Raw genomic sequence first — 24237 nt, forward strand, 5'->3', positions numbered from 1 at the left:
GCCCAGTAACTGGTGTATAACCAAACAACATCAAATTTTTACAGGAAGCCACTGGTTTACTTAAGCAGAAATCAAGATATAGTTATTATTCTGTAGAACTAAAATGAAAGCGGTTGCTTTTCTTGACACGCCTTGGCAAAAACCATGTCAAGAAATCGCTTTCTGGGAAAAGCTCCAAAGAACCATCCCCTTAAATAAGGATTTTGTACATTATTTTCTCTACTTTCCATTTCAGTTTCTAATCTGCTCTTAACCAGATCGATTAATACATTAGGGCATAACTCTCATTGGCAATGCTAAGCATGTTACTCCCACTTGCATCAGCAAGTTATCACAGTATTGCCAGGTTTATATTAATGTTGTAACTTACCCTTGCCCTCCACTATTAACTGAAAAGCCTAGCAACCAACCATTTGAGATTTATAGAAATACCCTGCCTTTATTTTCTTTTTGAGCAAACAAATATATTTGATACAATCTTTCTGGGTAATATTTTATTTTCTACATATTAACACACCTGCAACTTATTTATGTCAAAGAGGTGTCATAAATCTACACTTTCTCTGCCTACTTTTCTGCAGAATTAAAATATTTCAATAGGATCAGCAGGTCATAAATTCAGTGACACAGTAGTGCTCTTATTGCCCATTTTTAATCACTCTCTTTTTACAGGGAGATTCAAATATTTAAAACTTAAAACTCCTGTAGTACTTAAGAAAAAACTCAAGTCATGGTCACATAATGCTAACTGTAGGTCAGAAGTCTGTATTAACTCTGATTTTACTTTTTGTTATCATTATTAATTTCTGTTATGGAACAGGAGTTATTACATGAATAGTTTCAATTGTTTAAATAACAAATGCAAAATTCAACACCTAAACCTCAAGTCTATTGAACTTAAAGCAAAATCTTTAAATGTAGCAGGTAGCTACACCCAAGCATAGTAATGTTTTAAGCAATTAAGAAGCCCATACTGACTTCACCATTGCTGCTGTTTTTAGTTTAACCTCATTTTTGCTGGGATATTCTGGGTGAGTTGGCAGTGTGAGGACCTTTCCCATTTAAAACAGCGTGGTTGTGTATCATCAGTTGAAGCCTCAGCTGAGAATGAGACATTAAATGTGGGATGTGGCACATGTTTTTCAATATTACATGCTGGAGGAGGCAATGCACTTGCTCAGAGTCCTTGTAAGTGCTGCTTTTTGTGTAGCCACTAATTGAGAGCTGCCAAGTATATTAAAAAAAATCATCATCTGGACTAAAACATCACTAAAAATGACCCGAGGGACATTTTTATTCAAACAATAAAAGTCATGGCACACTAATACAAACAGATCCCAAAACCCACCCTGTTCTGAAGAAATAATTTAATGAAACTGCAGATATTGAAACAATATTGATATATTACTTGTTAATATTTAATTTAATTTTGAAATGATCCCTTTTCCTAGATTTATTATTTTATAAACCTGCCGTCAATTAAAACATTGTCCTCCTTCTGTATATTTTTATATGAAGTTTAATCCTTAACATTTAATCTCAGCATAGTTTAATAGCCGTAGGAGTCATTAAAGAGGTAACCTGTTTTCTGTGTTGAAATTGTGCACTTGTCTCTCATAGTTAATACATATAACACAAATCTCATCTTTTCTCTTGCATAATCCAGAGTATCTGCTGCACCACATAAATCTACTGAATGAGTTTTATATTTCCAAATTTTGTAAGGGATTTCATAAACAAGACTTTGGCAAAATGTATGCTTAGAGCAGTGATACAATCTCCTCCGGAATAATTTAATAAAGGGTCAAATTTTTTTCACCAGCCTTTCTAGTTGATGACAGTAGTAAAATTCTAGCTGATAATCAGATTTTCTTCTGTGTTAGATGATTAGATATTTCTTCGGTTTAGATAATCCGACATCTTCTGTAGCATAGGCCTTAACATAGTCTATTCTCTTTCAGGATCTCTGAATTGATCCCAAGGCTGTAGACCCTGATCATATATTCCCCAATGTGGTAAAATGTTAAAAGTCGTATTTATCCATGCTAAAACAACAAACTGTTCTAGATTCTGTTTGGGAAACTTTCTCTGCCTGTGGTGATCTGTCTTCTATTGGTTGGAGATTGCCAACAACCATAGACACTAATAAATAGGAAGAAAATGCAAGCTCCAAATCTCTGTAGTCTTAGAAATAGAGGCTGCAGAAGTCTAAACTAGTTTACTGTTAACTAAAGGCATTTCTTCTCATTCTTCTCAACAAATCATAATAAAAGTGACACAATTTTATTGTGGTCTATTAGATTTGATCTTCATAGATGGAATAATTTTTTAAACTCTTTTTAACCTAGGCCAAATTTTGTTAAATCATAAATTTTAGGGATTGGCCATCACAGCTTGTGGGAGGCATTTTTCCATTTGTACAATTTGAATTTATTAACATAGTATTTTATCTACAATTTCCTTGCAATAACTCTAATTGCATATTAAAAATCTCTGAATGTACTAAAATGCAATAAAGCACAACCCATTTGTGGTTCCATTTCTCTTTACAACTAGTAACTAGTACCTTTGCAAAGTCATCAACATCCGCAGCAACATCTTGCAAATATTTATAAAAATAAACTTTTACTTTTGGCAGGAAGCCCCAGGTAAGCATAACCCAGATTGGACTGTAACAACAGCAGCTCACCGTAGCTGGGTACCTTGAAATTGTTTTCATCTCACTAAGCTTTAAGCACCTACATCTAGTATGTAGCAGGAAATGGAGGCTCCTGAGGCACAATCCATGAGACATTCCTTAGATGCCAACTTTGGGATGAGGCAGATTGCATTCTAGGAGTGTCCCTTTCTTTGACTGCAATCCAGTGGTTCTAGAAAACTAATTCAAGCTGCCACGGAGATGTCAGCACTTGGTGAGATGAACTTTACCTATGGTGTCTGCAGTTACCTGTACCTTTTAAAAATCTGTCCCATCATACTCCAAAATGGAAATGGAAATAGGTAGGTTTTTCTCTTACTGGTTTTAACTTCTTTGCTACACCTGGCCAATGTGTTCCTCACTCAGACTCAACCCCGCTGCAACATTCCCAGCAACCCAACAGCACTATGACATCCTCTGTCACTGCCCTTCTCAGTTGTGTCATGCCCAGACTGAGAGCCAACGAGGAGTCAGCCTAGACAGTAGCTCATCCTCAGAGGCTCTGCAAATATCTGGCTCACACAGTGTCATTCAAACCAACCTCTCACTAGTATCATTAAACTAAAAATCACTAAAGCATTGTAATTTTTCAAAACAGAAACGTATAATTTTAATTATATATTTTTTAGATTTTATATTTACATTACATTTTTAGATTTTATATTTTTGTGTTACATTTTTATAATTTGCATTTACATTATATTTCTTCAAAACAGAAAGTCTGTCTCTGGCAAAGCTCACTTGGATAGACACCCAAAAGGAATGTCCTTTGCAGGTGTGCCAGCTTTTACGTTCTCAAAAGACACTTCAGCACCAAATTTGAGTGATCTATATACTGACGTATAGCAAAAAAATTAAAGCAGGGCTCAAAACTTATTTCATGTACATGAGTAATTAAAAATACAGTAATTAAAATACCCTAGGGACAAATTTTATCATTTCATGTGCACGCTACGTCATTTATAGCTTATTGGTTGTTGGAAATAAACACTTTTAATTTTTTTTAACTTAGCAATGACTTCAGAGGAAAGCACATGTCATCAAGTCTTTATCTTGGTTGACTTTGAACAGACAACTTGACAGTATAACAGAAGCACCCAAATTTTGTTACAGTAAAGTCAAAAGGGATGAGAAGCCTAAATATTGTTGCCACACTCAGCCAACACTCAGCAACCATTCAGTGCAGCAACATTTACTGGTACAAAAATAAGTGGTATTGTTTCTTTCTGCCTGTTTTCCTCCTTCTTTCCTACGAGCTTATTTGACCAGCTGGATGAGAGAGGCAAAACCAAGTGAAGTCAGGGAACAAAAAAGCTAAACTGTGCCCTAGCTGCTGGATTCTGCTCTCAAGATGTCGTGTTCACCTAAACACATAATAAAAGTCAGATTAGATAAGGTTCACTTAACATTTGTGATGTCTGTTAGGCTTGTATCTGACTCGCCCCATTAATATATTACCAGATAAAATACAACTATTGTAGAAAGTCAGTGGAAAGTTATTTAAATAGGGAACTAAAGATAGTTGCAATACAAGTAGCAAAATGAAAGCAGTTTTTCAGCTGAAGTTACCCTGGCAAAAAATAAATATGTCCTTTTGAGGAAAACTTCCAAAAGCCACCCTCTAAATGGGACTTTTATACATTATTTTATCTCTTTTCCATCTTCATCTTCTACGACCTTTTAACCACTTTTGCTACTGCTTTGAGATAAAACCCTTGCTGACTAAGCAAAATACTTCTGCAAGCCCTCTACCAGAATTTACTTACAAATACCTCTTATCTTTTTCTCGGTGACCCATAGCAAGTCTGGCAAACAGCCCACTTAGGCTGGGTACATTTTTCTGTCTATTTGCCTTATTAGACAAGACACAAAGAAGCTAACAAATAAGCTTATCATCATACTTACAGTGCAGTTCAGGTCCCTGGACCTCACGTTTCCGTGCCTTTGTTCCTACAGAATGAGAACACATCAGGAGGGTCAATATGCCCCAAATCACATTCTAAATAAAGACGATTTCTTGATTCATGTAATTGCAGAAAAATACTTTCATATACTAGCTATTTCCAAAACAGTTACTTGCAAGTAGTCCAGGAACATACTTGAGTTACCAGAGAAAATCCTGTTTATAATGCTTCTGTAGATGTACGTTTCTAATACTTGATATGAAGTATGTCTGTCTCCCTCATAAGACAGACGCAGAGCAAGAGACAAAGCTTGAGGAAGCCTGAAATACCCACAAACATCACTCTTTTTTATGTTTCAGTTTGACTTCGTCGAGCTCCTTGATGGAAGACGTCTACTGACACAGGAGGCAAGAAGCTTAGAAGGACCTCAGCGGCAACACAGAACTTTTGTGCCCTTGTCCAGCCATGAGACAGGGTTTATCCAGTATTTAGATTCCGGAATATGGCATTTAGCCTTCTACAATGATGGCAAGGAGTCGGAAGTGGTTTCTTTTCTTACTACTGCTATTGGTAAGGATTTCCTGTATTATTCCTAAACTCCTACATATGCCTTGAGGCCAGGTATTAACGCACATACTCAAATTGCATGGTAGCTTTCTATGGTTTCAGGGAGAATGCTTGTAGGGGATATATTTAGCAACAGGCTGAATACTTTTAGGCCCTAAATATCTCATAAGTATTTTGTAGACCTTTTTAGTAACTATATCCGTAACGAGATTCTACCCAGTGCCAAAGATAGATTACAAGCTTGAAATTCCATGCTTCATTTTCTTCCTTTGATTTTCTTTTTATTTAGGTTTTTTGTTTGGTTGGTTGTTTTTTTCTCTTTCTGGAGCAGAGGTATAGGAATGATAGAAGAGCACACAGCAGCACCACGCAACAGTTTTGTGTGACAGGCAGTCCTGCTTTTGAGCACCATCAAAACTACTCAAGCTGGAGTTCAGGCAGAGTACTGGCACCAAAACTCCAATAAAGAGCACTGCAAGGCTCGCTAGTAGGAGACACAATATCAGGAATCTCTCTTTCTCTTTGCTAGCAGAAAGAAGCTGAGATTTCTTAAGAAGAACAAATTAACTAAACAAACAGGTCTCTAATTTTCTCTGGCAGTAAAGTGCCCTGCCAGTCCAGTGCAAAGGCACCAATTTGTTGCTGTCCAAGGAGGAAAGGATGCAGCCTGTGGGCTGCCTGACAGCCTAGCGCACTGGGTATTCTTCCTCCACCCTGTAAATATCAGAATCTGTTTCTGATTCAGTAATATTGAATTTTAAATTTGACTGACCTGCTGAAACTCTTCATATACCCAAATTCATTTGGTTGTAACTTAAAGATTTCTCCATAAAACTAGCACTCAGCTTTCTTCTAGCCACAGTGATTGTTGAATGGACTTTTTTTCTTTGCTGAAAAAAGCAGGCTCATTCCAAAGCTGCCATTAATCCCTCTCCCAGAAGAGGCATTGGTGTTGAGTCTCAGCTGTCTGCAATAGTTCCCTAAGAGCTATGGGCTGTAATTTGTCTTGGCAGGTTAATTAAAAGTTTAGGTGTTACTAAAGCAAAGTCATTAAGATCCCAATATTCCGTTTTAGTGCTAAAGTTTATCTAATGCAGAAGTGGAAACACTTCTGCAATACTCTGTGTTAAATTTAAAACGTGGAAATGCACATGTTCAATCCTGTTCGCAGTTAAGCAACACCAGAAATAGCTGCATGTTAGCTTATGAAATTGCAGTCCTGCTCTATAGAATGCGGATTTACTTTCATTTAGTTTGCTTTAGCAATTTGAGTTTTTACTGACACCGACCACCTTCTGCTCAGAAGAACCTCCAGGTATTCTTCTGAAAGCGACTTTTTTTTCCTTGTCTAAGAATTTCTTCAGTTTACAATTTCCCATCACAGGGAAATCGGTGAGGCTCTCACAGCAGAAAACACTTTTAAAGCACAGTCACTGGTTGTTCGTGTTTTCAAAGTGATGCTAAGTGTTCTAGCCAGACTTTTCTCTTGGCCTCGTTGCACTAACATAGGGGGGAAAAAAAAAGACAAAACATTCTTAATTGGCTTTTGAACAGTAGGGGAATGGTGTGGGTGAGAAGCACGTCAGACTGTCTTTAAGGCAATCCTATTTTTTTGGTTTATACTCTGCTGTACCTTTATGACCACGTGATAAGCAGAACAGTCTGTGATATTTCCCCTGTTGACCTTGAATCGTTCTGCCTTTCAGTACAAGCAGGTTTTCTTTTGCTATACAGCAAGAGAGCGCTTTGCCCCATACGTGGGAATCACTTTGCCCACTGGCAGCTGTAGACCAATGCAAGATATAGTGTACAGGAAAAACTGTTTAGGTACAAGCTATGCACTTTGAAACTCACTTGAGATAAGTAAAAATTTTAGATAGGAAGATGTGTTTTCCTGGCCAGAATTATGCCAGAGAAGCGCAGCATTTTTATAAGTACCTTAAAAACAGCTAATAGCCTTAACAAGGTGGTACCTTTCTTCTTAGTCTGGATTTCACCAGTTTGTTAAAAAAAATCAAGGCAGGTGTTTTGTGTAAATGTACTGTAATGCTTCAGAACCTTTCTAGTGTATTCATGAGGTCTGGCAAGACATGGTTGCTACATTTTAAGTCTATAAATACTATAGCACTGTAGTGTTATAATTTTTGTCAGTGCCAGAGCAAAGAGGATACAGCAACCTGACACAGTGTATATGAACCAGGGTGTAAAATTGCAATGCCAAACAAATAAATCAAGTCACACGTGATGGGAGCCTTAGATCTATCTGTGTGGGGTGAGGAACCTGCAGAATTTTTGTGTTGACTGTCAGAGGCAAGCTGCCGTTTTGATTTCTGTGGCAGGAGCACATAGAAAAATCTCCCTTTATTATTGCACAGGCATAGGGCTTACAGCGAGAGTGTGTTTGAAAAGTGTAGCTGCGATGCAAGAAGAAGTAGGACCCGGTGATCTGAGAAGAGGACCAGCAGCCTGGAACTCCTGAATTCTGATTGATGTGCTAATTCTGACCCAGCCCGGGCTCATGCTTCAGCTGCTCACCATGTAAAACTGAGGAGAGTGGCATTTCCCCAGAGATGCTGCGAGGCTGATAGAGCTGCTGGGAAAATACATTAAGCATTAATTAATAATCACGGATAACAGTAGAAAGCACAAAATTGATAATGGTGATCATAATGATAAGTTCCTAAAGCCGAACTGTGCAGTCCTTCCTCAGGCAGATCTCCCGTGTGAGTAAGGACTCACCTGAGTAAAGGAGCATAGCTTTTACTTCAGGAATAAAAATGTTGAATGGAAAGGGTGCTGATTTTCCAAGCATATCTGCTATGTTCCAACAGACCGAACTTTTCAGAGCCAGTAAAATCATTGCAGGCTCTGTATGACAATATCAACTGCAATTACTGTGCAGTGCTTGTCTGGAATTGTTTGGCCTCCATTATTCTAGTAAAACTGGAGAAAAATGGAAAAAAGCATCTGTATTCCCAGTTTGATAACACACAGTTAATTTCATAAATTGTGAGGCTGTCCATCATACAGTTTTGGAATCCGATATAGCTATAACTAAATCCACTCAGGAACATTAGCATTGATTTTGAGGGCAGGAGATGGCAGTTTAGCCCGTTTTCTAAAAGGATGTGGAACCATCATCGCTTAAAAGAGTTAGGTGGTGTCAAAATGTGTGCCTGTTACATGCCACTGCACGTAAACCTGGGGAGGATACAGCATCGTAATGCCTGTCACAGCTTCTACTTCTGCATAATACAGGCAGTTCAGGTGGAGGGAAAAAAGAGTATTCTAGGAAAGTTTTCATCTTTTAATAGCATTTTTATATCCCATTCCTCTGAATTACAATGCAAAGACATTATAAAGGAGTGGACAATCAAGGTCTCTCAATAATAAATTAACCTTTCTGTAAATGACATTGGCGGCACTTTCTGAAATTTCTAATAGAAACACTCCTCTGAAAAGCGCCTTGTGGATTCACCTCTGCATGATAGTGGTGATTTATTCAGAGCGGTCTTGTATAAGTGGAGCAAAATAGCAGGCTAAGGAATCAGCTGGAATCAGCACATCTGAGACAGAGATGTTGACCAAAAGTCTGCTCAGTAGAAGCAAGAAACATCTGAGAGCCTGAAAACAGCATCGACAGAGTGAGAGAGAAAGTGTCTTCCAGCAGCTGCTACTGCTGAGCTCAGGCAAGCTTGACTGTGCAGGGCCACTGAGAAATCAAAAGGAAAAGTAAAATCAGCTGTCAGCGAGAGGAGAGCATCTCTGTTTACCACCATGTCACCCAACAAGCAACAGAAAACACATGTAGAATACCCATGATAGGATGCAAGGTTTCATCTCGCTTTTATCTTCTGCAAGAGACAACGCTTAAGTTTAAGAAAAAGACCGTTGTTCCTCCTGCCCCCTTTGCTATCCACAAAGAAAACTACTGTAAGTACTTTCCTCCATCAAAATGCAAAGCGAGCTGGCAGTGATATTTATAAGGGGCTGCCAGCACTTTGCCATATACATCAACAGGCGAGCTCCCTTCCTGCAACAGCCTAAAATATAACCCACCCCCATACAGTCCCTAGGACAGCAGCTCACACACAAGCAGGGTACCGACAGAGGAGCACTTCACAGTAGGACTCAGCTTAGAGAGAAGAAATTACAGGGCACAGGGGCAAGCATGGGACTGGGAACCCTCCTTGCATGAGAGGTGACAAGAATGACTCTTCCTTAGCTCTGAGTGCCAATGCCTTTGTGTTTAGCTTGTTCTTAGCAAAGGAAAAAGGAAGAGTCCGAGTAACTCAGATTTGCTTCCCTTATGTGTAGGCTAACTTAAACTCTTATCAACTTCCAATTCAGAAGGGATGCATAAGTGTGATCCATTTACAGTCTCAAAGCCATTCGCATTATTTACACTTGCTTTGCTAATGTCTGGAAAAGTCTAAACTGGTTTCATGGAAATATTGAGGAGTCAGGAGACTGTGCAGACTAACATGCGGTGTGATCTGTTCCGACTTACATTTTCTTTTAGCTCCTTAATGCCTGAGTTATTTGACTTAAAACTCTCCCATGTATGATCAGACCTTCAGGACTCTGAATGAGGAAAAGTGCTTTTAATGTCCCAGCTACCCTTTTCTGAACTTCTCCTTGCAGTATATCCAGCAAAAGAAGCTGAAAGTGTAGCAGTACTTTGCTGAATCAGGACCCTTTAACTGTTAATGGGACTCCAGTTGCTCCATGGCAGTGCTCAGTTACTACAAGTGGTGTTCTACCCTATTGCATGATTATGGCCATCTTAGCCCTTCCCCTGTTTCACAGAGGGACTTCTGAGCACTTCCACCTTGTGGGAACCCTCTACAGATAATTAATTAGTAGCCTGTTCCTTCCCAGACTCACAGCTCTTTTCTTGATCTGCACAGAAAAAGAAATATAGCGGCATATGAGAACCATGGCAGGGAGGAATATCACAACTTCATTTTTGATGTTATTGGCCTCTCTCCTGCAAAATAACAGCAGAGCTTTGCATGCTTGGCAAATAGTTTTTTGCCTTCAGCCCTGTGTGTCCCATCACAAGCCTTTGCTTGACAGACACTAAATCAGATGGTCAGTGCCTTTTTTGAATACCCTCTTGTTGCCGCCACTCCTTTTTTGATGCTTGGTTTGCTGCTTTCAGCTCTTACCTAGCTTCTCTGAGTGTGGTGAAGCTTGTATGTCTCAGTCAGGCAGTATTTAGAAAAGTTACAGTCACTCAATTCAGGTAGGAGGCAAAAAGGGCATTTATGCCAGGCTGTGTTAGGTTTTTTTTTTTTTTTCCTTGTGAATTTGGTCTCATGAATGATGTTAGCTTGACAGGTCTGCTTGATTGAAAACTTAAGCTTACCCACAGAGTAGAATAGAATCATAGAATCATAGAATCATTAAGGTCGGAAAAGACCCTTAAGATCATCGCGTCCAACCATTAACCTATCACTGCCAAGCCCACCATTAAACCATGTCCTCAGGCACCATGTCTACTCGTCTTTTAAATACCTCCAGGGATGGGGACTCAACCCCTTCCCTGGGCAGCCTGTGCCAGTGCCTGACAGCCCTTTCGGGGAAGAAGGTTTTCCTAATATCCAACCTAAACCTGCCCTGGTGCAACTTGAGGCCGTTCTCTCTCATCCTATCACTCGTTACTAGGGAGAACAGACTGACCCCCATCTGGCTCCAGCCTCCTTTCAGGCAGTTGCAGAGAGTGATGAGGGCTCCCCTCAGCCTCCTCTTCTCCAGGCTGAGCCCCCCCAGCTCCCCCAGCCGCTCCTCCCCAGCCTTGGGCTCCAGCCCCTGCCCCAACCTCGCTGCCCTGCTCTGGCCACGCTCCAGCCCCTCCATGGCCGCCTTGGGGTGAGGGGCCCAGCGCTGAGCACAGCATTCGAGGGGCGGCCTTACCAGTGCCGAGTACAGGAGCACTATCACCTCCCTGCTCCTGCTGGCCACACTAGTCCTGATACAAGCCAGGATGCCATTGGCCTTCCTGGCCACCTGGGCACACTGCTGGCTCATGTTCAGACAGCTGTCCACCAACACCCCCAGGCCCTTTCCCGCCAGGCAGCTCTCCAGCCGCTCCTCCCCCAGCCTGCTGCGTTGCCTGGGGTTGTTGTGACCCAAGTGCAGGATCCGGCACTCAGCCTGGTGAATCTCATACAGTTGGCCCCAGCCCATCGACCCAGCCTGGCCAGGTCCCTCTGCAGGGCCTTCCTGCCCTCCAGCAGATTGATGCTTCCACCCAACTTAGTGTCATCTGCAGACTTACTGAAGGTGCACTCGATCCCCTCATCCAGATCATCAATGAAGACATTGAACAGGACCGGCCCCAACACTGAGCCCTGGGGAACACCACTCGTGCCCAGCCGCCAACGGGATTTGACTCCATTCACCACCACTCTCTGGGCTCGGCCGTCCAGCCAGTTTTTAACCCAGCGCAGAATGCACTTATCCAAGCCGTGTGCAGCCAGCTTCTCCAGGAGAATGCTGTGGGAGACAGTGTCAAAGGCCTTACTAAAGTCCAAGTAGACAACATCTACAGCCTTCTCCTCATCCACTAAGCAGGTCACCTTGTCATAGAAGGAGACCAGGTTAGTGAAGCAAGACCTCCCTTTCATAAACCCATGCTGGCTGAGCCTGATCCCCCAGTTGTCCTGCACGTGCCACATAATGGCACTGAAGATGATCTGCTCCATGACCTTTTCTGGCACCGAGGTCAGGCTGACAGGCCTGTAGTTCCCCGGATCCTCCTTCCAACCCTTCTTGTAGAGGGGTATCACATTAGCTAACTTCCAGTCATCTGGGACCTCCCCGGTTGACCAGGACTGCTGATAAATGATGGAGAGTGGCTTGGCAAGCTCCTCTGCCGGCTCCCTCAGTATCCTCGGGTGGATCCCATCTGGCCCTATGGACTTGTGAGCATTCAGGTGGAGGAGCAGGTCGGTGACTGCCACCTCTTTGACAACTGGGGCTTCATTCTGCATTCTTTCTCCATCTCCCAGCTCAGGGGCCTGAAAACCCCGAGGATGACCTGTCTGACTATTAAAGACTGAGGAAAAGAAGGCATTAAGTACCTCAGCCTTCTCCTCATCCTTCGTGGCAAGGTTACCTTCTGCATCCAGCAAAGGAGGGAGATTCTCCCTGGCCCTCCTTTTGTCACTGATACATTTGTAAAAACATTTTTTGTTATCTTTAATGACGGTGGCCAGTTTAAGTTCTAGCTGGGCCTTCGCCTTTCTAATCTTCTCCCTGTATAACCTCACAACATCCTTGTAGTCCCCCTGAGTCACCTGCCCCTTCTTCCAAAGGCGGTAGGCTCTCCTTTTTTTCCTGAGTTCCAACCAAAGCTCTCTGTTCAGCCAGGCCGGTCTTCTCCCCCGCCTGCTCGACTTACAGCACATGGGGACGGCCTGCTCCTGCGCCTTTGAGACTTTCTCCTTGAATAACATCCAGCCTTCCTGGACTCCTTTGCCCTTCAGGACTGCCTCCCAAGGGACTCTGCTAACCAGACTCCTCAACAATCCAAAGTCCACCCTTCTAAAGTTCAGGGTAGTGGTTTTGCTGACCCCCTTCCTTACTTCTCCAAGAATTGAAAACTCTATCATGTCATGGTCGCTGAGCCCAAGACAGCCTCCGACCGCCACATCACCCACCAGGCCTTCTCTGTTCGTAAACAGCAGGTCCAGCGGGGCACCTCCGCTGGTTGGCTCGCTTACCAGCTGTGTCAGCACGTTATCTTCCACACACTCCAGGAACCTCTGAGACTGCTTTCTCTCTGCTGTGTTGTATTTCCAGCAGATATCTGGTAAGTTGAAGTCTCCCACAAGAACAAGGGCTAGAGATTGTGAGACTTCAGGCAACCGCTTGTAGAATACTTTGTTTTCTCGTCCTGGTTGGGTGGTCTGTAACAGACTCGCACCAGGATATCTGCCTTAGTAGCCTCCCATCTTTACCCATAAGCACTCAACCTTATCATTGCCTTCGTTGAGTTCTAGACAATCAAAACACTCTCTAACGTACAAGGCTACCCCACCACCTCTCCTTCCTTGCCTTGAGTAGGTTCAGGTTATGCTGCAGCACTGCAAGGTGTCTTCCACTAAACACCCAACTGGCCACAGGACTTAAGGTCCTTCAGTGAGAGTTGAATTAGTCCATGCAGAAGGATGGCAAGAAAACAGGAGATTGCCATCTCCATCCTAGCCAAATCCAGCCCAGCCTGATAGGTGGGGTGTCACCTGGAGAGCCAGAAAAGTGGGGTGAACTCCCTCTGTCTGCGCTTTCTATGAGCTGCAGGAATTCCCCTCTCCAAGGAGGTGTAGTAGTGTGCTCAGTGAGATTTCACTTTTTCATCCAGCCTATGTGTAAATCTAATCTGTTTGCTTTATAGCGCTTAATAAAAAGCAAACATAGCCTGAGCCTGGATCTGGGAATGGGAGGAGGGCTGTGGGCAGGTGAAACTTTTCACATTAGTTTGCACTCCCTGTGCCCAGAGGTTCTTTGTTTGCTATTCTTGGTAAAACAGTGATGATGTTTTTAGATGGATAGTGATACAGCCCTTAAAACTTTAGCACCTGGAAATCAACAATAGCTTTATCAGTGCCCCCTTAATCTTTTCACCTTTTTCCCAAAATTGATGAGCAATCTCATTTCCCAGTGAAGTGAGCCAAGGGGATGAGCATGTTCCAGTGTTGGAGTTTATCTCCCTGTCTGCCTTTTCGGATAACTCCTAACAGATCAAGCATTGCTGCTGGTTCTTAAATCCCCTTCAGCTTCAGTCGGTAATGTTTGTACATGATCCTGTGGCACACCGTTCCCTAAATGCTACCTGCAGCTTTCTGCCTGCTTCTGCTGGAGCTGCAGCACTTCCAAGAAACTTGAAATCAGCCCAGTTGTTTCAAATCCACATGTTATTCGTGATGACCTTTTTTCTCTCTGCAAGTGTCTGAAACAATTCTTACATAATAACCCTGCTTCCCAAGCCATAATGGCAGGCAAAATTATTATTTCAGGATTTTTCTTTTGAAGACGTAAGGCATCTCTAATAAAGGGGAAATTAGGGACACATCTGAGAGATAATTAAATAATAAGAAGCCTGTAAAGGTCAGATACTTGGCCGTGAAAACTTCCACAGCTGCTCTTTCCATACAGACTGTATCTCTTCATTGATGCTCTGTGAGTAAAAGCTAGCAGTAGAAAATTACAGTGTGTAAAGCTAGCTTAGCTTTAAAGCAGAGATGGAATAATGTATTTAATGTTACACTTGAGCTTTCTATTGGTTTTAGTTTTTTATTTTGGTTAGTATATGCGCACTCCTCTTTCAATAGATCTTATGATCACAAGTGATAATTTGGATGGGAAAAATAGACAAGCAGACACATATTTTCATTTATATTGTATTTATTTTTGCATATATTGTATTTATATTCTTTTGTTGTACAAAAGAAAGTAAGCCATGTTTGTAAAGATTGCTTGGATGCCAAGAAGTATTCATCTCAGTAGAAGTTAGACGTCTGAATGTCTTTAATGATCCAGATTTTGTCTGGTTTTAATCATGCTTTAAAGTGGTAGAAAAATGAAGGTAGATTTGTCTTTTTGAAAACCTTTGCCTACATCTGTACTTACATGGGCTGGTAGCCTTGAACTTGCTCGTCAGTGTGCTGTTTGCAGGCAGGCAAGTTCTCTTGATCTGACAGAGCTTGTACAAAAGGTTTATTGATTGGGGTAATTACTTTAGTTTTAGGGTCAAGAAAAGGTTTATTTAATACTGAAGTTAAAGCCTTTTTCTTTCTTTCTGTTATTTCTGTCCCTTTTTTTCAGTTCAATTTTTTTCAGAACAGCAGAATTCTGCCTTAATAACACAGCATACAGTGCTATCTGAGGGTTTCTGGAGAAATGTGTAAAACAGTGCATATGGTTTTCGTTTTTACACTTTTGTATATAGCTCTTTCCATGCACCCCAGACTGCAGGCTAATGTAAGCACAGCTTGTTTTATTCCTGTGTCGTGTTACCGAGCTGCCAGAACAGCTCTGTGCAGACTTTTCTTTCCATGAATGCTCCCCTGCTAAAGCACAGAAATAAGGTTGCGGGAGTTACTTGTCCACTTCGGCAAGCAAAAGGAGAACCCTTTCTGTACTAGAACAACAGACCTTTTAAAGACTTAATTTTCCAAAGGCTGTACTAAAGTGTACGTACTTGCATGCAAGACCACAGAAGAGAACAGAAGCCAACAACATTGGCACCTCAGGAGTTACCGGCCCAATCTCTTCTTTTGCACGGGAGCCGAGTGGGATGAGAAGGATGTAGTCTGTACAGTAACTCCTGGCATATGTTGCCTTTTTAAATTATAATGGCTGGTCTGTGTATTAGATGTGTGACTGCTTTCTTTTTCTAAGTGCTACAACAGTATCAGAAAAAGAGTTACATAAATTATGTTGAACTGATTTCTAGAGGGCTTGCTGGAGGCTCTGAGAAGGAGCAGGATTTGACCAAGTTTGTGCAGCGAGTCTGCTGGAGGCAGAAACGGAGCCATAAGTTCTGCTTTTTCTCTGGCTCTGACTGAAGACGACTGAGAGCTCCATGCAGTTGCCTGAGCCCAGGCATCTGACAGCACCTGAGATTCCCCGAAGGCATCTCTGCAGGGGGGCAGATCGGACATAAAACCTAGAGGAGACTCAGGCCCTTCTGTAGCAATGGCTGGAGACCAGGCATCGTACTGGAGGGCATGTCCCTAGCACCAGGCACCTGCCTAATTGAACCTCAGACATCAGTCATTCCAGCCAGTACATCCTTATTTATCATGCTGGATATATGTCCTAAAGACTTTGTGTAAAATGAAATTACATCTTTAATGCACCCAAAATTATAACATTGCCAAGGTTTCATGGCATTTGTTTGACCAAATGAGGTCACGTTTGAGGCCCTCTCTGTGTGTGTATGCAAGAATGGTTTGCTTTTTTTCCCCTAGAATCCCCCAACTTACAACATCATTTAAAATGAAACTCAAGGCCAGCTTTAGCCTTGCCCTGAGCTACAAGAGCAGAAATTGTAATGTACTGAACATGAAGTAACTTCCCGCTTGCTAGTGCAGCTCCAGAAGTTGAACCCTGAAGGCTGAATAATTGTTGTTTCCTGTATTAGTTTGTAACAATTTATGAGAGTGGGAAGGAACAAAAAAAATTCTTTGCAATCCCTTGGGCAAATTGGGGATATGAGAGTTTCATTTACTGGAGCAAAATTCAGGTTTAAAAATATTCCAGCTGCAAAAAAGGAAAACTAAGACGAAAAGAAATGTTCGCAAGGTGTCTTTCTAGATCTCCGCAGCCTTGTCATATGTATGTTACAAGTACGGGATTAAAGTGGTGTTGTGCTTAGAAGCTGCATTGTAGAAGGAAAAAGAAGGCTTCAGCCCAACAGCCACTCTTTGTTTAAAATCTTTCACTGATTTTTTTTTTTTCCCCAGCTAACTTCTAACCTGTGATCACATTTCAAGTGATTTAGAACAGAGGGTTTTTTCAGATGGTCAATGTACGATTCCTTAAGAACTGTATTTCACAGAGCCTTTCATGGTTTTAGCATTGCTCACGTTCTCAGGGAAGAAAACAGTGTTCCCTGTATATCCCTATGAACAGCAGAAATACATTAGCAGGATTTTCTAAAAGTTGGTGAAGTCAAAGGAGATTTTACCATTAACTTAAATGGTAGTATACATAGACCAGTGCCCAAGTGCTTTTGAAATCCCATTACACCTTATGCTTTCAACATCTGATAGCTTTAGATTATAAGGCATTCTGCACTGAAAAGATTTCTTCTTAAAAAGGAAGCCGTAAGAGAAAGGAATGAATCAGTGAGATAAAGCTCGCTCTCAAAGGGCAAACCAAATTCAGACCAAATGTGGCATAGGCTTCTGAAATGATTGGGCTTGTTCTCTTCTTTATTTACTGCCCAAACGATTCCCATTTGGTCCCTGTTTCTGTAGAACAGAAGTTGAAAAATAGTGCACAAAAAAGCTGGTTTTGTAGTATTTCCAGCTGGGCCTGGAGTCGAATGTGCTTGAAATGGTGTGAGAAAGACTGACATTATTGCGGTGAGAGCCATTCGAGTACCTGGATAGGTATCTCAAGCCAGGCCTAGAAGCAAAAGTACAGACATCTCAAGGGAAAATGCGCTCACATGATGTACTGTCAAATTTGGCAAACTCAGCAGCTCTTGATGATTTCAATAAGCAACGCGAAGTGATCCTGAATGCCAAACCTTTTGTGCTTCACCATCACCTTTGAAAATGATCCAGCCTCTAGAGTCAGCGCTGGCTGGAGCGGGTATTTGCTGTCGGTACACTGATGGAGATGTGGGGTATCTGCCATTGCAAATTGCTTTTTTTTAAAAGTTCTTACAGAAAAAGAGTGGGGGGAGAATAACATGCAGTTGGATACTGTGATTGCTGTACTTCACTCTGACTTTCCAGAATCAGAAGTGATTTAAGGAGTTGTTTAAAGGACTGCCTGCCTGTTGCCTTTTTCCTAATTTAGCATCCTTATACCTGCATGTGGAGGTTAGAGTTCCACTGGGATATGAGAGCAAAACAGGGTGATATTCATGGATCTTTAATTAAAACAGACCTCCCAGTCTTCAGAAAAAGAAAAAAAAAATCAAAATCTGGCACAACATCAAGTGGCACTAGCAGTATCAGCATCACACTAGGTGCCCTACAGAAGAGGAAACTGTGAAAGAGCACTCAGAAATAATGACTGAGTTTCCATGATGCTGTCAAGACTTTCACATCCCAGGCTGCCAGGTGTGGATTACTTGAGCTAGAAATGTAAAAGCCTTATAAAATACAAATGAAGCAGAAAAATCGAAACCTCAGCAGGTGAGGATGTACCGTAAGAAGGAATCAGTCCTTTCAAACTTCAGCTGGGGAAGGAAGAGGAGGAGCAAGAGAATACCAGACCCAGCATTTCCACGTTTCCTTTGTTTCCAGGGCATTTTTTTTCCCCTTTCTTTTTTTGGCTCATAATGTCAAATCTGATATTTCGAGATATCTGAAACCTGTTTTATCCCCTCTCACCTCCACGTCTCCCTTGGCATTGTTATCACAATTACAAGGGCAGGTGACAGTTCTCTAGGCTTAGAATCCAACCTACCCTGCAGTGAAATTCAATCGAGTAGCATCATTTCTTTGAAAAATAAACAAGACAGCAAGCTCTGCAACTGGGAAGTAAATTAAATGTGTTCACAGGGCTTCAGAATCTTCTTTGCCTTTCATGTTATACTGCCTGACTTCCTATTAAAATTATTGCTAACGTAGTCAGGGCAGTGACAGGGAGCATTTTTGGGAAAGAGAGATGTTATTGCAATGAGCTTGTACGTGACAGCTTTATCCTGAACAAGCAGGTCTAGGAGAAAGAATATGTGGCTTGCTAAGGTTGCTCTGGTGCAGCAGCAGAGAATAAGGTGAAATAATGTGATGTCCCTTCACTCTCCCATGGGATGTAATTCACCGTAGGGTGAGAGGGATGCTGTGCACTCCTCATGGCCCTTTTGCGTTGATGTGGCTCACACAGAGGATTTCAAGGTTAGGTATGAACCGTGGAATCCACCTACCTGCTGCCCTGCTCCATGTGCGCTCCCTCCCTCCCAGCAAAGCATCTTCTTTAGCCAGGGGACGTGACTAGGCAGAAAACAGGTCAGTGGGCAGTCAAGAACAATTTCTTTCTGTGCGACAATAAATATATGTATTTGTTTGATACAGTAAACAAATCTCCTCTATTTGTTTTTCCTCCAGATTTTTTTTTTTAATTTACTTCCTATTTTTAAATTAAGGCATCTGTGTATACAGAGGGTTGACGTTTATAGGGAAAGGGTAGAACCCTTTATTACACCAATCAGATGTATGCAGTATCTCCCTGGGTTGGTAGATTAGTAGGTGTGGCAATTTACTTTAGGCTGAGCAGCTACATATATCTTCTCACCAGCACAGAGCAAAAGATTTTGAGGCCATTTCTTGTGTAGAGGTGGAGTAGATTACTAGTTGAAGAGGCCAAACAGTGAGGATACCTAAAAAACCTGGCTTTTTCCTTTGCATCTCACTTCTGATATTGAATATTCTCATTGGTACAAGAAGTTTCATTTTCTTTGAACCTTCATTCCAGAAACTGAGATTAGCATTGATTCATTAAAGTGTAATTCCTCTACCACAGCGCTATTCCTACATGTTTCTGACACCAAACACTGCCGGTTCCAGAACAACTCTTTGAGGTTATCGAATCAAATAGTTACATTTGAATTCGTCCATCGCCGCTGCACTGAATGGCATTTAATCAGTTCTTAGAAAGCAGTCCTGGTGGTTATTAATTCCCAGTAAGGCTACTGCCTTCAATTGCCAGCTAGATAACTATTTTTTTCTTTGCCAATAGATAGTTGCCTCTAAATGCCTAGGGAATGATGATGCTTGGTGGCAAGTGTAGGCTATAAAATATTTATCTTTAACATACAATTGTGTTACTGCAGCCTCTTAATAGGGTTTGGTGTCAGGCAAACATCTGCCTTGGCCTCTGGCCCAAAGATATAGAAACAAGCTATTAAGTTGAATGTTGCATAGTAAATTAATAAGGTGGAAATGCTGTTAAAGTAACTATACCGCTGACCAACAAACATGGTGAGTATATAAAAAAGAAGTCCATCAAGAGCCTAACAATTTGTCTACCTCCTTAATATGTTTATTGTATTTCATCCGGATAAAGGTAATTCATGTAGGTAATTGTAAGCCAGGCTGACAGATCTTCATAGAGCTCACCACAGCAGAGTTGGCTTTCACGAGGCTTTTTGTCAGCAGCAAAGTGGTCCCCTGAGCAGACCATTAGCCTGGGAGCTTTGTCGCTGTCACGTGAGTCAGTTTATGATATGAAGCAAACGATGTATTTGTCTATGCCTCAGATTGCCAGCCTAAAAAAAAGGGAATGGTAACAATTAGAGATTTCCTATTGAGCTCAGTGATGCTCTTAAATGAAATGTAGTCTTAAATGAAAGCCTGGGCAGGATTGTGCCCGTTTATAGCTTCTCTCAGGGTAAGGAGTGATTGCAGTGGGAAAACAAGCAATGAGATAAAGGTTTCAGCCAAGTTTCCCTCAAAATCTACCAGCTGTGAGATTACTTGTACTGAAAAAAGTCCCCTGAGACAAACGGCAAAAATCCCAAAGTATCCTCAGTAGCTCTAAGTCACCGTGGTGCATGAATTAAAGCTGTTTTGCTCCAGACCATCATCTGTTTCTTTCTCTGCTTTGATAATTAAAGTTTTTGAGCAGGAAGGACCTTAAAGAGTACTTCAGAAAAAGAGTTTTGCTCTGGGAGAAGTTTAGTTTTTCACACTTAATGAATGTTTTCCGTCTCTCATTTGTATGAATCTAGAAGCACTTTTGTACATCCTCCTCTTTCTGAGTGGGGTAAGCTGGACTAGGGTAGGGAATGCCTGCTGCCACAGACACGGCATTTCTGTACCGTTCTCCAAAATGAGCAGTGTGGATCTGAAGGCAGTGTGGCTCAATATGTCATTTACTCCTTCTCTCAGAGGAGATCTGGATGTTTACAATATTTATTCAGGAAATTACTTGTTTTTTCAGTTGGTAATTAGATTTTGAAGCTGGCAGGACAATTACTTCCATACGCAAGCTTCTGCATTCCCCATCTGAAGACATACCACTTTAAGTTTTGTGGGTCCCCAGCGTGAGCTGTTTGTGTTCAGGAGGTTTGCTCCTGCTGCCGTTGGTTGTTGGAAGGTGGCATGGGAGCTGCATTTTCAATGTTCTCTTTGGACACGATAGCAAAACCATATGAAAGCATCATGCATCTTCCACTGGCTGACCCTCCAATTAATAATCATTGCCCTCACCAGCTGGTGTCAATCAGATCAGAGATCTGGAAGCCAAGAGAAAGCTGTGGGAGTCAGACTGAAAACACAGAACATATATCACTTTCTAAAAAAGAATTGTCCATGGTCTCATAGTGAACTTTTTAACAATTAAATAAAACAAAACAAAACAAAACAAAACATTGTCATGATTCTCTAAAGCAGTTCCCATAGCATTATTCATAAAACACCATATGGAATTTTGTATATATTGGAAAATAACCGTATAATTATGTGTAACAGCTTACAGAATAACTTGTAGAATGGAGACTAGAACCTAGCCATAACTGCAGTGACCTGTTTTTTATTTATTGATTGACAGTTTGTCACCTCTGTAGCAATGTTGACTATGGACATACTTAAAAGACAGATAACTGCTTTGTGCCACTAACTTAAGGTCTTCCTAAAAGTTAAGAGTTTGATCTCTTCTGTCATCTAAGTCCCATTAGATAATAATTAGGCTAAGTCCTAGGTTCTGCAACAGATGTGCAAACTTGTCCATTTGATTCTTCATTCTTTCTAGGGTTCCCCCATGATGACTCCCTAATTTCTTATGCCAAGGCACCCATCACCTCCTGTTTAATTTGAAAGTTAGGTATTGGAGCAGTGTGCACGGATGTGTGTTCACGTACCAGGTATACATTTCAGAAGGGACGGAAAGTCAAGTCAGCTCTCCAGCTGGCACAGTCTGCAACCACTGAAACTAAATTCAGTCCTGGGATGAAGACAGAGGTTTTTATGGGAAGTCTTAAGTGCGTATGACTTCCTAATGCCTGCAATCTTCAAAGTAAAAAGAAATTCTGGTTTGTGATTGTACCTAGGAATATAAATAGGACCATGCTCAGTATTGCACACACAACTCTCAGGCTTGTTGATCACAAGCCTCGTCACAAGCCTTGTTTGTTCTCATTAGCTCTGGAGTTCATGAGAAAAAAGCAGGTTCATTTAACACTTCCTTTATGGAAATACTTTGAGTTGTTTTGGAGTAGCTTTGAGGCAAAGAGGTACTGCATGAATCTTCATCTCTTTTCAGAGTTTGATTCTCAGTAGTGAAGAACTTTTGGGAGTGTGCAGAGACCTTAATTGCCCTGAGTCACACCAGGCATGTTTGGATGCTTAACTGCTAAAAAATGGTAGGTGGCACCAGCCACTGCAGGGGAGGAGTTTCTTTTCACTTCATCTTGTCTCTATCAGGCAGGTTATTCCAGGGCAAAGTGAGCGTGTGTAAAACGAGAGCACGCTGGAAATGTTACTTTTGGCTATATTAGAAAAACAAGGAGCATCAGAGAAAGCAATGAAGGAGGATGAAGGGATTTTTAAGGCCCTGCTGCATTATTAATAGTATAGGGTGGTCAGGCCACTGTTAGGAGTTTCTGAGGTGCTTCAGTGAAGAAGGTACAATGGGTTTCATTCACCTGTTTTTTTGTTCCTTTTCTGTTGGCCACAACATGGTATGATACAGTTAGGGCACGTTTGCAAAGAAGAGTCTGGTAAATCAAGGACTGAGGAGACAGTGATATATGAAGTGATATGTGTGCATATCATTGCATTTTTGCAAAGTGAAATGCCAGATCTGTCAAAAAATATACGTGAATTTTTTTTGACATGCATTAGTTTCAGTCACTGTGGATGGGATCTGACCAATTATAAGTGTCTTTGCTGACAATATCTGCATCTGAACTAGTCAGAGGAGGAAAGGACGCACCACTGGAGTAAAGTTCATTAAATGGATTCACCCTAAGAGTCAGGAAAGTTTGATTACCTAAACACAGGTACGCTTCATTTCTGTGGTCACTCTGAACTTCTGGATCCCATTATACAGTCAGTGTGGTGGACGAGAGTCATTTGGTCTAATCTACAGTAGACATCTAACTGGTGTACTGAGTCTTTCCCGTCTTGTCCTAGGCATCACAAGTACATCAGCTGAACCATGCATTGAGGTGCTGGAGCGTGTCCAAAGACGGGCAACGAGGCTGGTGAAGGGTCTGGAGCACAAGTCTTAGGAGGAGCAACTGAGGGAGCTGGGGTTGTTTAGTCTGAAGAAGAGGAGGCTGAGGGGAGACCTTATTGCTCTCTACAACTACCTGAAAGGAGGCTGGAGCGAGGTGGGGGTCGGTCTCTTCTCCCCAGTAATGAGTGATAGGACGAGAGGAAACGGCCTCAAGCTGCACCAGGGGAGGTTTAGGTTAAACATCAGGAAAAACTTCTTCACCGAGAGGGTGGTCAAGCATTGGAACAGGCTGCCCAGGGAAGTGGTTGAGTCTCCATCCTTGGAGGTATTTAAAAGCTGGGGAGATGTGCTTAGGGACATGGTTTAGTGGTGGACTTGGTAGTGATAGGTTAACGGTTGGACTCAATGATCTTAAGGGTCTTTTCCAATCTTAACAAATCTATGATTCTATGATTCTGTGATAAATGCAAAATATTATTTCCAGTAACACAGATTACCCTTTAGCTGATGTGGCGCACTGTTACACTTTGGAACAGCCGCCATGCCTGATGCTACACTGCTTCTTAAATGTTGCTTTGATTTTTTATTATTTTGAATAAATATTATTTATTATATTACATAAATATACCAAGAAAGTTGTATGGATATTTTATTCCTTTTCAAGGACACAATTTAGTCTTTTAAAGCAAAAGCTTGAAGAAAGCTTTTAAAAAGAGTTTTTAATATACTGTAGGTGTTGTCATAACACTGGGAGTCTGTCCTGCATCAAGCGCTGACGTAGGCATTCCGTTGACTTCAAAGGTCGTGCATACGTAACCTCTATGCCGTGTTGCTACAGCTTGCAGACCTGACCCAGAATGGTAGTGTGATGGTGAGGTTTCGTGAGATGTCTAAGTACTGCCCTCACGCTGAGTAACGTGGCCCTACTCCTTCTGCTCCCAGTTTTCAGGCAGCAGAAAACAGTTCACTTGTTTTTTTCTCTGCTGCATTAATTTTTTTGCCACCTTTTGAGCTTAACCAACTCATTGGAGGGTCTGACAAGTGCCAGAACCAGCAGAAGAAGAGGGAGCTTAGGCTTGTACCTGGGATGAGAGGATTAGAGGAAAAGGACTGACCCTTTCCGCAACGGGAGCCATTAAATCTCCTTGCCCATCTTGTTATCTTGTTTCACAGTATTCACACTGTGTATGTTTTTCTTAT

General features: G+C 41.7%; 1 protein-coding gene across 6 annotated transcripts in view; it reads left to right on the plus strand.

Annotated features, from left to right (window-relative positions):
• The window catches only part of TENM4 (teneurin transmembrane protein 4), a 615630-nt gene that overhangs the window by 430549 nt on the left and 160844 nt on the right, over positions 1-24237 (plus strand). For all 6 annotated transcript variants that reach the window (XM_087756918.1, XM_087756912.1, XM_087756914.1 and 3 more), the window contains one exon: positions 4962-5172. In XM_087756918.1, coding sequence (XP_087613044.1) covers positions 4962-5172 — 211 coding nt within the window. The remainder of the gene's footprint in view (positions 1-4961; positions 5173-24237) is intronic.

This window comes from Nipponia nippon, unplaced genomic scaffold, assembly GCF_047370975.1.
Source record: "Nipponia nippon isolate SJK-2023a ecotype South Korea unplaced genomic scaffold, ASM4737097v1 scaffold_2, whole genome shotgun sequence".
In the NCBI taxonomy this organism is placed as follows: Eukaryota; Metazoa; Chordata; class Aves; order Pelecaniformes; family Threskiornithidae; genus Nipponia; species Nipponia nippon.